Here is a 17,694-nt window from a genome sequence, read left to right as displayed (position 1 = left end):
AACACCTGCAAGAGTAAGATAGAGGCTGGGCATGTCTAGTGGTGAATTAAAGAGACATGAGGTGATAGCACCGGCTGCAGACGTCTGAGCAAAACTCATTAGCAACACTGCATTAACTATACCTTGCTACTCTTCCATGCACTGTGTTCTCACAAATTATGTGATTTGTGATGTCATAAGTGCTGTTGTAAATGCTATATCAGATGGTCTAAGTGATGTATTATGAAAAGGTATAAGCAGTGCACATAGGAGGTGCACATTATAGTTAATGTACAGTGGCTACCGAGTTCAATACTCAGTGTATAGAGGTGTGTGATTTATAATAATTTGAAGATGTTGCGTAAATTATAAATTTACGGTGTACGTATAGCTTAAGAATTCCTAATGTTTGTGTAGTTTGTTTGGTTTGAATACAAAAAATAAACAAAGCTATAGTATTTTAAAGGTAGTGCATAGTAATAAATTTAAGGTATAACTTTCAAATTTCTAATGTTTTAATAATTTAAGTTTGGTTTATATATAAAGAATAAATAAAGTTTTAGTAACTATAACTTATGATAAAATCTTACTATAGATCTTTATTACTTTCATACAGTTACTGATGCCATACCAAACAAACACATACAAGTTTTGGTGTTTGAGATTCTGCTCATTACCACACTGTCCTGTTCACAACGTTCTGGACCACACTCCCTGTGTTTCCTATGTTTGTTCTTGCAACACTTTTTTTTTTATAAGACTTGGGGTTCTTAAAAGTTATATACATCACTTCAAATTGTAGTACCCTACTGTATCTTTTTTTAACTGCAGTGATCTTTATCAGTCTCACATGCTTAAATAATGTATGGCTATGATTGTTAAATAACTACATATGTTTTTACAGCCTTGACAAAGTTCAGAGGACAAAACACGTGTTGATATATTTCTTGTTAAAACGTGTTTTAGACTACGTAACACAAACGTTGTATGAGTGTTCCCGTTAAACTGTCCATGCTTAAGGAATGACTGTATAGCCATTCCAACTACATTTTTGGGTACCAAGATGCACTGATTGTAGAGCTCCATTTAACTAATTATTACTACTAGAATACAGTGTTTCTATATATGTTACAAGTCTATGTTTAGTTTAGGACCAATGTGCAACCATATCCCATTTCTTACCATTGTAATAATTTGTGGTGAATAGTTGTCTGACAGTAGTGAGATTCTGGTATCTTGTGAAATTGTGGTGGTGAATAGTTCTCTTTGATGTCCTAATAATTTATGGCTATTGGGTTGTGAATCGTTGTCTGTTGGATTTTGCCAGCAAGGTTTTGTGTTCCACTGCAGTATGGCAATCAATAGCTTTCTGAATGAATTCAATAATGAGGTGTTGGCATTGTTAGGATCATGGTGGTGAATTGTGTTCTGAATTAATTCTGAAATGTGATGATGTGGGCATTTTTAGTAGTGTGCTGGTGAGTGATGTCAGAAATGGATTTTTTTCTTCTGGCTGCAGAGTCACATTGTAAGTGGTTCCATTGTAATTATTTAATGTACTGTGTGGTTCGTGAAGTGATCTGTGTTTTTCTGTGCTGCAGAGCAAGATCCAGCATTTGCACCCCTTGTGAATTTTGGATGCGGAGTCCTGGCTGGTGTACTGGCATCTGTGGTGACACAGCCTGCTGATGTCATCAAGACACATATGCAGCTATCTCCTGAACGCTACAGCTGGTCAGGCCAAGCTATTGCAGTTATATTTAAGGTAATTTTGTTTAGAATGTTTACTTCCCCTTGTTGTTGTTTGTATTGCTCTTTTGTTGTTCAGTTCTTTTTGTCTTGGCATCTGACAAGAAGGGCAAACATGCATCTGCCCCTGAATTCCTTTAACGTTCTTAGAAACCCACCATTCTGGGTTACTTACCTGACACAGGCATTACAAATAATGAACTCATTTTGGAAGTGCTGACAAATTATCTTTTTTTTAAACAATAGCTTGCCACTGAATCATCCTTCTTCCAGGTTGTCATTCTTACTGCTAACGTTGGCACCTCGCTGTCCAAAGCCTAAAAACAAAACCTTGTGGGGGTTTGCTCTTAGGCACCTCCTGGCCCTCACACTTAAAAAAGGTGAGATAACCATGACATCCTATTTTGCTGAACTGTGAATCACCCTCTCAGCCATTTCTAAAAGCTTTTTTAGCTTGTGTTTTCTGTGTTTATCCTACTTCCTGAAGTTAAAGGGAAAACAAGCCCAGTAAGTTAATGAGTTTGAGCAATTATGCAGAGGTTAATTTAGAGTTGGCTTGTGCCCCACCCTGACCAGGTTTATGGTTGCTGTTTGACCAGGGCTCACACCCCAGTCAACCAACAACCCAATTTCTTACAGGCAGTTTACAATCTGTACTCACAGGCTGCAGTGGCAGGTCTGAGATCTGTTTAAAGGGCTACTGAAGTGGGTAGCTCAATCAGGGGTGCAAGCCCACTAGTAGCATTTAATGTACAGGCTCTGGACACAGGAGAGATAAGGTAGCTAGGAAGGTACAAGTAAAATAAATATGCCATTTAGATATAAGCCAATTCTACCATGTTGTAAGGAGAGAACACAAGCACTTTAGCATTCATCAGCAGTGGAAAAGTGCACAGAATCCTTAAGGCAGCAAAAAGCAAAGCAAGCAACTAGAATGGTTGAATGCAAAAGGTTAGGGGGTAAACCACTCAAAGGATGCTAGGTCCAACACACTATACCCCCCACCCCTGATCCCCCCCACTCCTCTGAAAGTAGGGAGAACTGCCCATCCCCTTGGGAGTCCTCTTCCCTAAGCTTGCACTTACTGGCCTTGATATTCAGGCCTGCAGCACTTCCCAGAGGTGGCACTGATGGTCCTTCCAGCTAGAACTGAAGACCGCAATGTCAACCAGATGGGTGGTACTGAAGTTCTCCAACCCTGCTAGGGCCTGGTTGACCAACCTTTGGAAGGTGGCAGGGGCATTCTTGAACCCAAAGGGCATCACCCGGAGCTGGAAGTGCCCCTTGTGGGTAGAGAACGCATATCTCTCTCCAGCCCCCTTGGCAAGGCAATTTCTCAGTACCCAGAAATCAAATGTGCTGAGGAACTTGGCATCCCAATCGATCTATTAGGGGGATGGCGTGTGCATCAGACTTGGTGAGCAGCTCTGTTAAGGTCATCGAAGAGCCAGGTCTTGAGGTCCTTTCTGAATTGGTGCAGTGTCGGGCTCCATCGGAGATGAAGGGGGAGTTTGTTCCAGGTCTTGGCTGCAAGGTAGGAGAAGGATCTTCCACCAGCTTTGGTTTTGTTGAAACGAGGGAAGGTGGCTTGTGCGAGGTCGGCTGAGCGGAGGTTTCTCTTGGAGGCATGGAAGGAGATTCGGTTGTTGAGGTATTGGGGTCCGGTGCTGTGGAGGGCTTTGTAGCCATGTGTGAGCAGCTTGAAGGTTATTCTTTTTTTGACGGCGAGCCAGTGGAGGGCACGGAGGTGTTGGGTGATGTGGGTGTCTCGTGGGATATCAAAGATGAGCCGGACTGCAGCATTCTGGACTATCTGGAGTTTGCGGAGGAGGTTTTTGTTGATTATGGCATAAAGGGTGGTGTCGTAGTTGAGTCTGCTGGTGATGAGTGTGTGGGTGACAGTTTTCTTTGAGTCGGAGGGGATCCACTTGAATGTCTGGCGAAGTATGTGGAGGGTGTTGAAGCATGTGGAGGATACGGTGTTGATAATGAATCAGGGAATTTTTTTGCGCGTTACTCATCCCTGAGGGTCTCAAGGCACTGGGGGAGGGGGAGAAGCTCCGGTCAGTCGGAGATCCAGGTCTTGGGGGTCTTCCTAAAGATGTGCAGTTTGGCAGCTTGTTCCAGGTCTTGGCCGTGATGTAGGAGAAGGTTCTTCCACCTATTCTTGCTCTGTGGATGCATGGGGGTTCGGCGAGGGTGGCGATCAGAGGTTCCACGTGCCCAAGAGGAAGGAGATTCTGTCGTTGAGATATTGAGATCCGGTGTTGTGGAGGCATTTGTAGGCGTGGGTGAGTATCTTGAAGGTTACTCTTTTCTCAATGGGGACGCAGTGGAGGTTACGCAGCAGTTGGGTGATGTGTTTGTGTCGAAGGATGCCGAGGACGAGTCTGGCTGTGGTGTTCTGTATGGTCTGGAGTTTGCGGACCAGAGCCTTGTTGATTCAGGCATCAAGCGCGCTTCCGTAGTCCAGTCTGCTGCTTATGAGTGCGTGGGTGACAGTCTTCCTTGACTCGGGGGGGGGGGGGTTCCATTTGAAGTTCTTGCGGAGGATGTGGAGGGTGTTGAAGCAGGTGGAGGCGATGGCGTTGACCTGTTGGGCCATGGAGAGGGAGGCGTCGAGTACGATGCTCAGGTTTCCGGCGTGGTCCGTGGGGGGGCTGCCGAGTGCGGTGGGCCACCAGGTGTTGTCCCATGCCAAGGGGGAGGGTCTTTGTCTTCTCCGAGCTGAGCTTCAGGCAGCTTTTACTCATCCAGGATGCTACGTCCTTCATTCCTTCCTGGAAGTTAAGTCTAGTGGTGATGGGGTCCTTGGTGAAGGAGAGGATGAGCTGGGTGTCGACGTAGGATACTATGCTAAGTCTGTACTGTCTGACGAGGGGGGCCATGTAGATGTTGAAGTGCGTGGGGCTGAGCGACGATCATTGGGGTACTCTGCAGTTGGTTTCTGTGGGTTCGAAGAAGAAGGGTGGCAATCTGATCCTTTGGGTCCTGCCGGTGAGGAAGGAGCCGAGCCAGTCGAGGGCAGTTTCCTGTATGCCGGCGTTGTGGATACTGGTGGCTAATGTGCGATGGGGGAATGTGTCAAAGGCTGCTGATAGGTCCAGGATGATGAGGGCTGCCGGGTGCTTTGGTAGAGGAGGGTGCTGATGTCGTCGATGGTGGCGAGGAGGGCGGTCTCGCTGCTGTGGTTGCTGCGTAATCCGGACTGAGAGGTGTCTAGGATGCTGTTGGTTTCTATGAAGTGTGCTACCTGGTTGTTGACGGCCTTTTCAATGACTTTGGCAGCAAAAGGAAGCAGTGAGATTGACCTTAAGTTCTTGAGGTCCATCGAGTCTGCGGAGTGTTTCTTTAGGAGGTGGTTAACTTTGACGCGCTTCCAGTTCTAGGGGAATGTTACTGTGTCTAGGGAGCAGTTGATAGTTCGGCGTAGCTCGGGTGCTACGCCGAACTTGTGGAAGATGAGCGGCGGGCAGGGGTCAGAAGGTGCTCCGGAGTGGATGCTCTTCATTGTCTTTAAGGTGTCTTCTGTGGTGAGAGGGGCCAGGTGAAAAGGGTCTGTAGGGTGGCGTCATTGGGGGTGGGAGTTGAGACTATGCAGTGGATTCGTTTGTCGAAGATGTCGTAGAGTGTCTTGATCTTGAGGTGAAAGAAGGAGCTGAGTTTGTTGCAGAGGTCTTTGGAGGGAGGGAAGTCAGTTGGGTTTGGCGAATTTCTGTACGATGGCGAAGAGTTCCTTGGAGTTGTGGACGCTCGCGAGGATTCTGTTTTGGATGAAGTTTTTCTTTGTTGATTTGATGAGTTGGTGGTGTGCTGTAATGGCTGTTTTGTAGGAGGCGCGTCCTTCTGGGGTTCTGCTGTTTCTCCACGTCTTCTCCAGTTGTCTACAGGAGCGCTTAAATTCTTGGAGGTCGTGGTGAACCTGTTGGCTTTCTTGTTATGTTGTCCCGTGGTATTCTGAAGGGGAGGCAAGAGTGTTGGCACATTTGGAGATCCATTGGTGGAGGTTACTTGCCACTGTGTTGGCATCTTCCGTAGTAGGCTGTGGAGAGCATGTGAGGGCATAGGTGAGGTGTTCTTCGGAGACTTTGTTCCAGGTTCTGGGTGGGAGGCGGCGCATGTGCTTGGGTGCTGTGGGTTTCGTGAAGGTAAAATGGATGCATAGGTGGTCGGTTTAGAGCAGATCTGTGGTGTGGCTGAAATGAATGTTGTTTCCTCTGGCGAAGATAAGGTTGAGTGTGTTCCCTTCTGTGTGGGTGGGGGTGGAGACAAGTTGCTTCAGTCCTATGTTGGTGATATTCTCCAGGAGGGCGGGGGTGTTGGGATCGCTGTGGTTGTCCAGGTGGAAGTTCAGGTCTCCGAGTAGTATGTTGTCCGTAGTGGTGAGGGCATAGGGTACGATGTGGTCGGCGATGCCGTTGGGTCCAGGCGGTCTGTTCACGAGTGTTCCGCGGAGCTTCGTTCTGGGGTTGTGCTGGATCTGTAAAGGGATGTGTTCCATGGGGGGGGTGAGGCCTTGTCCGAGTTGGTGATTGTCAGTCCGAGAGAGCTTTTGTGGATGATGGTGAGGCCTCCCCATGGGTGAATGGGGTGGTCGTTTCCCAGAATCTTGTATCCGTCAGGGATGGCGGTTGCGATTCCGGGTGTAGAGCTGGAGTTGGTCCAGGTCTCTTAGACATCGGCGTGTGGGTGTTGAGGAGGTTCCAGATTTCTATGGCATGTCTGTGCAGGGAGCATACGTTGAGAAGGATGCAGTTCAGTGGTTTGTGTGCGCTGGAGTCCGGTGGGCTGGGGGCTACTGCTGGGGTCCGGAGATGGGTGAAGGGTGCGGCAGCAGTGTTGGCAGGTGATCGGGTCTTGGGTGTTGCTCGGCGCCGAGAGCTGGCATTTGCTGTTCCTTCTGGGGTTGAGTGCGTGGAGAGTGCTGGGGTCGGAGCGGCGGGGAATCGGGGGATAAGGGTCCCTGGCGCTGGTTGCGGATGGGCGCGGACAGGATAGCATTTGGCGTGCTGACGATGCGCCCGCTGCGTGCGGCCGTGCAGCTTCCTCCATAAATTAGGGGTCAAGGGCAGAACGGTCAGCTGGGAGGCGGGAACAGGAACGGCACACTGGGGGAAGAGGGGGCGCGGGGGCAGCAGGGAGCGCAGGAAGAGGGAGCGGGTAGGGCAAGAGGAAAAAAGAGAAAAAGAATAGAAAGCGAACAGGCAAAAAGAAAGAGGCAAAATAGGAAGAAAAGAGAAAGAGGCACAACAGAGGAAAGAGGCACAGCAGAGGAAAAGTAGGCAAAGAGGATGAGGCACAATAGAGGAAAGAGGCAGAGAGAAAGAGGCACAATAGTGGATAAAGGCAGAGAGAAAGAGTCACAATAGAGGAAAAAGTCAAGGAGAAAGAGGCACAATAGAGGAAAGAGGCAGCGAGAAAGAGGCACAATTATAGGAAAAAGGCAGAGAGAAATGTGAGATAGTTCCCTCTTTCTGCATGATTGCCCCGACTTGGACTGAGTGTGCCCTGGGCTCCTGCTAATCCAGTACCCAGGGCCTATGTTCTTTCTCTAAAACTGCATTGAAGCCTAAACCCAATTGGCATCTCTGGCAACAGGTCAGCCCCTGGTAAATGGTACCACAGGTACCCAGGGCACTGTGACCAGAGAAGGCCTCGAAGGGCTGCAGCACTTATTCTGCCACCCCTAGAGGTCCTGTACCATTACACACACACACACACACACACACACACACACTGCCTTTGCAGGCTGCATGTTTTGGTGCAGAACAAAGTGAAGAGTCCGCAAGGCACACATCCCTGTGTGCTATGCCTACAACCCACTGCCCTTGCTTAGATCAGTCACCCCTCTAGCTGGGTGCACTATACCAGTGGTGAGGGTACTGGTGCATGATCCCTGTACCCCTACAGTGTCTAGGTCCATTCTTAGAGATTGTAAGTGCAGTGCTGCCATTATGAGTATATGGTGCTGGGAGTTTGTCATTACGAACTCCACAGCACCATAATGGCTACACTGAAAACTGAGAAGTTTGGTATCAAACTTCTCAGCACATTAAACCCACACTGATGCCATTGTGGGATTTAATGAAAAATGCACACAGAGGGCATCTTAGAGATTCCTCCTGAAAACTAACCTACCACTAGTGTCCAGGCTGAGTGGCTGCTTTCAGCTGCCATCCCCAGACATGTTTCTGGACCCCTGGGTCGAGAGCCTGCTTCTCTCTGGGGCCTGAAACAATACACATCCTGGGACGAGATGCCAAGCCTCCTTCCCCAGGATGGGCAGGGTTCACAAAGGGAAGCTTCAAAGGCTTGCCGCGTTTGTGAGCTTCCCCAGGCCACTTGCTGCTCTCAGCAACTGGTCCCCACTGGTTCTGACCCCCACTTTGGGTGGGAGAACCAGTGGGAAAAACAAGTGAGGAAGAGAGGTGTGCCCACCTCTGCCAACTCCACCCCTCAGGTGGGGGAGGGGAGGTGAAGCACAACTCTCAGTCCATGCCATTTTGAAATGAGGGGACTCAGCCAACCACGGACAGGCTCATGCCCCCCTCCCACTGGAGGGGGGCATTATAGGGAGTGTACCCACCCCAGGGAAGGGACCCATTGGTCCCTGCCTTTTACCTACATCTAACGCCCTTAAATCTAGTATTTAGGGGCACCCCTGAACCTTGCTTCCTCAGATAAGAACCTGCAACAACAACAAGAAGGACCAAACAGCTGTGCAGCAGCTATTTGTGGGTAGAGACGGGTTTTAGTAATCAGGAAGTAAAGGCGCTCAAGCAATATTGAAGTAATATCTGTGTTGAATTAAAACATTAGGAATGGTGCTGACAGGAAGGGGGGACCCTCACAAACCCCTTAATCTGTATAGGAAACCATACAATTGCAATTTAACAAGAATCCTGTGCACACATATATAATCATAAATCCGATAGATGAATTTGTTGAGAGAAAAATAGGACAATCCAAGCGGTGGAATCTTTGTTCTTATCTTGTCTTTTTTAATCGTGTATCAGGTACAGTTTTACAAACAGTCAGCCGACACGGGTTTCGTTGTAGAAAGCAGTATTCTACAACTCTTCAGGGCTGGGAAACAGACAAAGATAATCTCAGAACAGGACACTAACACTCCATGTCCTCAAAAGAAACAATCACATGTAGACTGCACAAAATATAAATGTAATCCCCGCATTTAGTGTCAAGTAAAAAATACCAACACCCAGCACGCGTGGAGACAACAGAGAACTCCCATATCGTAGGATAACATAAGGGAAAATCAATCACGAATATACAACAGTGGTCCTCAATTTAATGCTACTAATATTATAACCGCATTGTGGGTCAATCTAAATGAAATACAAAGCCAGACGTTACTAAAAGTGAAATGAAAAAAGTTTAAAAAATAATAAGTACAAAAATATAGTGATAGTAAGTGAAAGACTAAACCACCTATACAAGAGACCTTATTGTCCCCATTTATAAAACATCTATTTCTTAGACAGATACCTCAATGGCTGAATCCAAGATTGGAGAGCTAAAAGAGCGGAGAGAGAAAGGAAAGTAACAGAGAAAAAAGTTATAATACAACCTCCTAGATAGGTAAGGCTAAGGGTTCAAAGTTAAGTGTAGTGTGTATCACCAAACATACACTTACCCCACATCCGGTGATAATTCCGATCCGGCAGGGTAACTAAATTCTTGAATAGAAATATTTGAAGAGAAGGGTACAAGCTGAAGAGCACCAAATCAAAAGGAGAGACAAAAAGATACCAGTAAGCCTCATGGCCCAAAAAGTACCATATAAAAGTAGTTATCAGCAACAATAGCTGACCCTAAATAATAAAGAAGAGTCAAAGATTCTAACCGAAAGCCCAGAACTCATTTGTTAGGCAAGTGACTCACGACCCCATAAAAACGAGTGTAGACGATAAGGTCTGTATCCTGTTAAAAAGGTCACCAGTAATGTAGCTTCAATCGGGAGCAGCTAAATGTACATTGTGGTGGACATATTGATAGAGAAAATCTCAAAACGGAAACCGCATTTATAAATTATTCATGGAAAAAATGTATGTGAAACTTCAGGGGGTATCTCAAACAAACCCCACAACGGGCCCCTTCAAACCCCTTGTGCTTAGAACAAAAAACATAAACAAGAACACGTTCTTACCCATTAATGGGCTAGTGAAAGGAGTGACGCCAGACATCAAAACGAGTTACAATAACATTCAAACGGCAAAATCCAACCTAAATATTAAAACAAAATGTATTTTTAGCTAATTCACCCGAGTGGGGTATATTCATGGTAAATGAAGATAAATCAAATACCCAGTGAATTATTAACAATTGCCAGACTCACGTGAAATCACGTTAAAGGTGCAGAACTGACCGGTACAATCCCGGCGAGTCACGGGTATGTGATCTCTTGGTACGCTGCAGACAAAGGAGAACAAGCATTTACAATGCAACGGTTTCGCCTTTGCCAGTTAGAGCTATTGGCATTGTAAATGACAATATTTTTATTTATGTGTTGGTTTTGAAAACAGATAAATAAATGGCATTGTCATTTACATTGCCAACAGCTTAATCTCTTGCAAATGTAAGACCTATTGTACCCTACTGGATTTCACTGAAGAAATTCAGAGTCTGGTCTGCAGGTGTCACATGACAGATGCCCAATTGACAGCTGAGGGGGTTAAATCGTGCTGGGGTGGCACATTAAGGCAACGCTTGCTGAAAGCACTACACTACCCTACTGGAGTGTCAGTCTTTTTGGACATGGTCCACTCACTCATCTTGAAACAGGAAGCTCGCCACCAGTTCCACAAAAAATACCGTCATTAAATCTTTCCTTTTTAAGGGTTGGACATTTCAGTTGGCGTCTGCTCTCAGTCACGCTCGTCTTGTCACCCATTGTCAATCACGCGCCTCTCTGTGCCTGGCTGTCAAGTGCCGGCGCCATCCTAGTGCGCATCTTCAGTCAGCCACGGTGTGCTAGCCAACCGAACTGCATTATGGGATGGCATGGTGGGTTAAAGAACCTGTTTTACAAACATGTGTCCGTGCTTGTGAGGAGGTAGTGCACCTGTTGAGGGAGAGAGAGTGTGTTTGCATATGTGCGTGCATGCATGTGTGTGTGTGAATAAGCACTTCCAAGATTTAGTGGGACTAGAGTTTTTATCTACAAATCATTGTTTTCAGCTGTGTTCTAATGGAATCAAAGCAACACTACACCCCCATAATGCATAGTGTGATCACATAAAAGTACAGAACTGGAAAGAGTGTCCATAATGACCAGCAAGACCCTAAGAAGGATGTGCTTCAGTCTCCAGTGCCACGGGCGAGTGGAAACACACACTGTGCTGGTGGAGAAGTAGAAGAAGTACAAGTGTCCATAGAAGAGAAGTAGAGGGGATGCACTCTCCATTCCCTATGCACTCTCCACTCCCTATGCACTCTCCACTCTCCACTCCGTATGCACTATCCACTCCCTACGCACTCTCCACTCTCCACTCCCTACGCACTCTACACTCCCTACGCACTCTCCACTCCCTACGCACTACGCACTCTCCACTCCCTACGCACTCTCCACTCTCCACTCCCTACGCACTCTCCACTCTCCACTCCCTATCCACTCTGCACTCCCTATGCACTCTCCACTCTGCACTCCCTATGCACTCTCCACTCCCTATGCACTCTCCACTCTGCACTCCCTATGCACTCTCCACTCCCTATGCACTCTCCACTCTGCACTCCCTATGCACTCTCCACTCCCTATGCACTCTCCACTCCCTATGCACTCTCCACTCTGCACTCCCTATGCACTTTCCACTCCCTATGCACTCTCCACTCTCTATGCACTCTGCACTCTCCACTCCCTATGCACTCTCCATGCACTCTGCACTCCCTATGCACTCTCCACTCTGCACTCTCTATGCACTCTGCACTCCCTATGCACTCTCCACTCTGCACTCTCTATGCACTCTGCACTCCCTATGCACTCTCCACTCTGCACTCTCTATGCACTCTGCACTCCCTATGTACTCTCCACTCTTCACTCTCTATGCACTCTGCACTCCCTATGCACTCTCCACTCTCCACTCCCTATGCACTCTCCACTCTCCACTCCCTATGCACTCTCCACTCTCCACTCCCTATGCACTCTCCACTCCCTATGCACTCTGCACTCCCTATGCACTCTCCACTCCCTATGCACTCTCCACTCCCTACGCGCTCTCCACTCCCTACGCACTCTCCACTCCCTACGCACTCTCCACTCTCCACTCCCTATCCACTCTGCACTCCCTATGCACTCTCCACTCTGCACTCCCTATGCACTCTCCACTCCCTATGCACTCTCCACTCCCTATGCACTCTCCACTCCCTATCCACTCTGCACTCCCTACGCACTCTCCACTCCCTACGCACTACGCACTCTCCACTCCCTACGCACTCTCCACTCTCCACTCCCTACGCACTCTCCACTCTCCACTCCCTATCCACTCTGCACTCCCTATGCACTCTCCACTCTGCACTCCCTATGCACTCTCCACTCCCTATGCACTCTCCACTCTGCACTCCCTATGCACTCTCCACTCCCTATGCACTCTCCACTCTGCACTCCCTATGCACTCTCCACTCCCTATGCACTCTCCACTCCCTATGCACTCTCCACTCTGCACTCCCTATGCACTTTCCACTCCCTATGCACTCTCCACTCTCTATGCACTCTGCACTCTCCACTCCCTATGCACTCTCCATGCACTCTGCACTCCCTATGCACTCTCCACTCTGCACTCTCTATGCACTCTGCACTCCCTATGCACTCTCCACTCTGCACTCTCTATGCACTCTGCACTCCCTATGCACTCTCCACTCTGCACTCTCTATGCACTCTGCACTCCCTATGTACTCTCCACTCTTCACTCTCTATGCACTCTGCACTCCCTATGCACTCTCCACTCTCCACTCCCTATGCACTCTCCACTCTCCACTCCCTATGCACTCTCCACTCCCTATGCACTCTCCACTCCCTATGCACTCTGCACTCCCTATGCACTCTCCACTCCCTATGCACTCTCCACTCCCTACGCGCTCTCCACTCCCTACGCACTCTCCACTCCCTACGCACTCTCCACTCTCCACTCCCTATCCACTCTGCACTCCCTATGCACTCTCCACTCTGCACTCCCTATGCACTCTCCACTCCCTATGCACTCTCCACTCCCTATGCACTCTCCACTCCCTATCCACTCTGCACTCCCTATGCACTCTCCACTCTGCACTCCCTATGCACTCTGCACTCCCTATGCACTCTCCACTCCCTATGCACTCTCCACTCCCTATGCACTCTCCACTCCCTATGCACTCTCCACTCCCTATGCACTCCCTATGCACTCTCCACTCCCTATGCACTCTCCACTCCCTATGCACTCTCCACTCCCTATGCACTCTCCACTCCCTATGCACTCTCCACTCCCTATGCACTCTGCACTCCCTATGCACTCTCCACTCCCTATGCACTCTGCACTCTCCACTCCCTATGCACTCTCCATGCACTCTGCACTCTCTATGCACTCTGCACTCCCTATGCACTCTCCACTCTGCACTCTCTATGCACTCTGCACTCCCTATGTACTCTCCACTCTTCACTCTCTATGCACTCTCCACTCTCTATGCACTCTCCACTCCCTATGCACTCTCCACTCCCTATGCACTCTCCACTCCCTATGCACTATGCACTCTCCACTCCCTATGCACTATGCACTCTCCACTCCCTATGCACTATGCACTCTCCACTCCCTATGCACTATGCACTCTCCACTCCCTATGCACTCTCCACTCTGCACTCCCTATGCACTCTCCACTCCCTATGCACTCTCCACTCTCCACTCCCTATGCACTCTCCACTCTGCACTCTCTATGCACTCTGCACTCCCTATGTACTCTCCACTCTCCACTCCCTATGCACTCTCCACTCTCTATGCACTCTCCACTTCCTATGCACTCTCCACTCCCTATGCACTCTCCACTCCCTATGCACTATGCACTCTCCACTCCCTATGCACTATGCACTCTCCACTCCCTATGCACTATGCACTCTCCACTCCCTATGCACTATGCACTCTCCACTCCCTATGCACTCTCCACTCTGCACTCCCTATGCACTCTCCACTCCCTATGCACTCTCCACTCTCCACTCCCTATGCACTCTCCACTCTCCACTCCCTATGCACTCTCCACTCCCTATGCACTCTCCACTCTCCACTCCCTATGCACTCTCCACTCCCTCGAGCTGCACTCCCTATGCACTCTCCACTCCCTATGCACTCTCCACTCCCTATGCACTCTCCACTCCCTATGCACTCTCCACTCTCCACTCCCTATGCACTCTCCACTCTGCACTCCCTATGCACTCTCCACTCTGCACTCCCTATGCACTCTCCACTCTGCACTCCCTATGCACTCTCCACTCCCTATGCACTCTCCACTCGCCATTCTGCACTCCGTATGCACTCTCCACTCCCTATGCACTCTCCACTCCCTATGCACTCTCCACTCCCTATGCACTCTCCACTCCCTATGCACTCTCCACTCCCTCGAGCTGCACTCCCTATGCACTCTCCACTCCCTATGCACTCTCCCCTCCCTATGCACTCTCCCCTCCCTATGCACTCTCCACTCCCTATGCACTCTCCACTCCCTATGCACTCTCCACTCCCTATGCACTCTCCACTCCCTATGCACTCTCCACTGCCTATGCACTCTCCACTCCCTATGCACTCTCCACTCCCTATGCACTCTCCACTCCCTATGCACTCTCCACTCCACTCCCTATGCACTCTGCACTCCCTATGCACTCTTCACTCTCCACTCCCTATGCACTCTTCACTCTCCACTCCCTATGCACTCTTCACTCCCTATGCACTCTCCACTCCCTATGCACTCTCCACTCCCTATGCACTCTCCACTCTCTATGCACTCTGCACTCCCTATGCACTCTCCACTCCCTATGCACTTTCCACTCCCTATGCACTCTCCACTCCCTATGCACTCTCCACTCCCTATGCACTCTCCACTCCCTATGCACTCTCCACTCCCTATGCACTCTCCACTCCCTATGAACTCTCCACTCCCTATGCACTCTCCACTCTCCACTCCCTATGCACTCTGCACTCTCCACTCCCTATGCACTCTCCACTCTCCACTCCCTATGCACTCTCCACTCCCCACTCTGCACTCCCTATGCACTCTGCAGTCCCTATGCACTCTCCACTCCCTATGCACTCTCCACTCCCTATGCACTCTCCACTCCCTATGCACTCTCCACTCCCTATGCACTCTCCACTCCCTATGCACTCCCCACTCCCTATGCACTCTGCACTCTCCACTCCCTATGCACTCTCCACTCCCTATGCACTCTGCACTCTCCACTCCCTATGCACTCTGCACTCTCCACTCCCTATGCACTCTTCACTCCCTATGCACTCTGCACTCTCCACTCCCTATGCACTCTCCACTCTGCACTCTCCATGCACTCTGCACTCCCTATGCACTCTCCACTCTGCATGCACTCTGCACTCCCTATGTACTCTCCACTCTTCACTCTCTATGCACTCTGCACTCCCTATGCACTCTCCACTCTCCACTCCCTATGCACTCTCCACTCCCTATGCACTCTCCACTCCCTATGCACTCTCCACTCCCTATGCACTCTGCACTCCCTATGCACTCTGCACTCCCTATGCACTCTCCACTCCCTATGCACTCTCCACTCCCTATGCACTCTGCACTCTCCACTCCCTATGCACTCTGCACTCTCCACTCCCTATGCACTCTGCACTCTCCACTCCCTATGCACTCTCCATTCACTCTGCACTCTCTATGCACTCTGCACTCCCTATGCACTCTCCACTCTGCACTCTCTATGCACTCTGCACTCCCTATGTACTCTCCACTCTTCACTCTCTATGCACTCTGCACTCCCTATGCACTCTCCACTCTCCACTCCCTATGCACTCTCCACTCTCCACTCCCTATGCACTCTCCACTCTCTATGCACTCCCTATGCACTCTCCACTCCCTATGCACTCTCCACTCCCTATGCACTCTCCACTCCCTATGCACTCTGCACTCTCCACTCCCTATGCACTCTGCACTCTCCACTCCCTATGCACTCTCCATGCACTCTCCACTCCCTATGCACTCTGCACTCTCCACTCCCTATGCACTCTCCACTCCCCACTCTGCACTCCCTATGCACTCTGCAGTCCCTATGCACTCTCCACTCCCTATGCACTCTCCACTCCCTATGCACTCTGCACTCCCTATGCACTCTGCACTCCCTATGCACTCTCCACTCCCTATGCACTCTGCACTCTCCACTCCCTATGCACTCTCCATGCACTCTGCACTCTCTATGCACTCTGCACTCCCTATGCAATCTCCACTCTGCACTCTCTATGCACTCTGCACTCCCTATGTACTCTCCACTCTTCACTCTCTATGCACTCTGCACTCCCTATGCACTCTCCACTCTCCACTCCCTATGCACTCTCCACTCTCCACTCCCTATGCACTCTCCACTCTCTATGCACTCTCCACTCCCTATGCACTCTCCACTCCCTATGCACTCTCCACTCCCTATGCACTATGCACTCTCCACTCCCTATGCACTATGCACTCTCCACTCCCTATGCAGTATGCACTCTCCACTCCCTATGCACTCTCCACTCCCCACTCTGCACTCCCTATGCACTCTCCACTCCCTATGCACTCTCCATGCACTCTGCACTCTCTATGCACTCTGCACTCCCTATGCACTCTCCACTCTGCACTCTCTATGCACTCTGCACTCCCTATGTACTCTCCACTCTTCACTCTCTATGCACTCTGCACTCCCTATGCACTCTCCACTCTCCACTCCCTATGCACTCTCCACTCTCCACTCCCTATGCACTCTCCACTCTCTATGCACTCTCCGCTCCCTATGCACTCTCCACTCCCTATGCACTCTCCACTCCCTATGCACTATGCACTCTCCACTCCCTATGCACTATGCACTCTCCACTCCCTATGCACTATGCACTCTCCACTCCCTATGCACTCTCCACTCCCTATGCACTCTCCACTCCCCACTCTGCACTCCCTATGCACTCTCCACTCCCTATGCACTCTCCACTCCCTATGCACTCTCCACTCCCTATGCACTCTCCACTCCCTATGCACTCTCCACTCCCTCGAGCTGCACTCCCTATGCACTCTCCACTCCCTATGCACTCTCCACTCCCTATGCACTCTCCACTCCCTATGCACTCTCCACTCCCTATGCACTCTCCACTCCCTATGCACTCTCCACTCTGCACTCCCTATGCACTCTCCACTCTGCACTCCCTATGCACTCTCCACTCCCTATGCACTCTCCACTCGCCACTCTGCACTCCGTATGCACTCTCCACTCCCTATGCACTCTCCACTCCCTATGCACTCTCCACTCCCTATGCACTCTCCACTCCCTATGCACTCTCCACTCCCTATGCACTCTCCACTCCCTATGCACTCTCCACTCCCTATGCACTCTGCACTCCCTATGCACTCTGCACTCCCTATGCACTCTCCACTCCCTCGAGCTGCACTCCCTATGCACTCTCCACTCCCTATGCACTCTCCCCTCCCTATGCACTCTCCCCTCCCTATGCACTCTCCCCTCCCTATGCACTCTCCACTCCCTATGCACTCTCCACTCCCTATGCACTCTCCACTCCCTATGCACTCTGCACTCTCCACTCCCTATGCACTCTCCACTCCCTCTGCACTCTCCACTCCCTATGCACTCTTCACTCCCTATGCACTCTGCACTCTCCACTCCCTATGCACTCTCCACTCTGCACTCTCCATGCACTCTGCACTCCCTATGCACTCTCCACTCTGCACTCTCTATGCACTCTGCACTCCCTATGTACTCTCCAC

The 17,694-nt window shown here is 49.8% G+C and overlaps 1 protein-coding gene across 2 annotated transcripts in view; it reads left to right on the top strand.

Moving 5' to 3' along the window:
* The window catches only part of SLC25A38 (solute carrier family 25 member 38), a 304,638-nt gene that overhangs the window by 144,060 nt on the left and 142,884 nt on the right, over positions 1-17,694 (top strand). For both annotated transcript variants that reach the window (XM_078659186.1, XM_078659185.1), the window contains exon 6: positions 1,581-1,744. In XM_078659186.1, coding sequence (XP_078515312.1) covers positions 1,581-1,744 — 164 coding nt within the window. The remainder of the gene's footprint in view (positions 1-1,580; positions 1,745-17,694) is intronic.

This window comes from Lissotriton helveticus, chromosome 1_1, assembly GCF_964261635.1.
Source record: "Lissotriton helveticus chromosome 1_1, aLisHel1.1, whole genome shotgun sequence".
Lineage (NCBI taxonomy): Eukaryota > Metazoa > Chordata > Amphibia > Caudata > Salamandridae > Lissotriton > Lissotriton helveticus.
The sequence above is the reverse complement of the archived record's forward strand: the minus strand, read 5'-3'. Positions and strand labels throughout refer to the sequence as shown.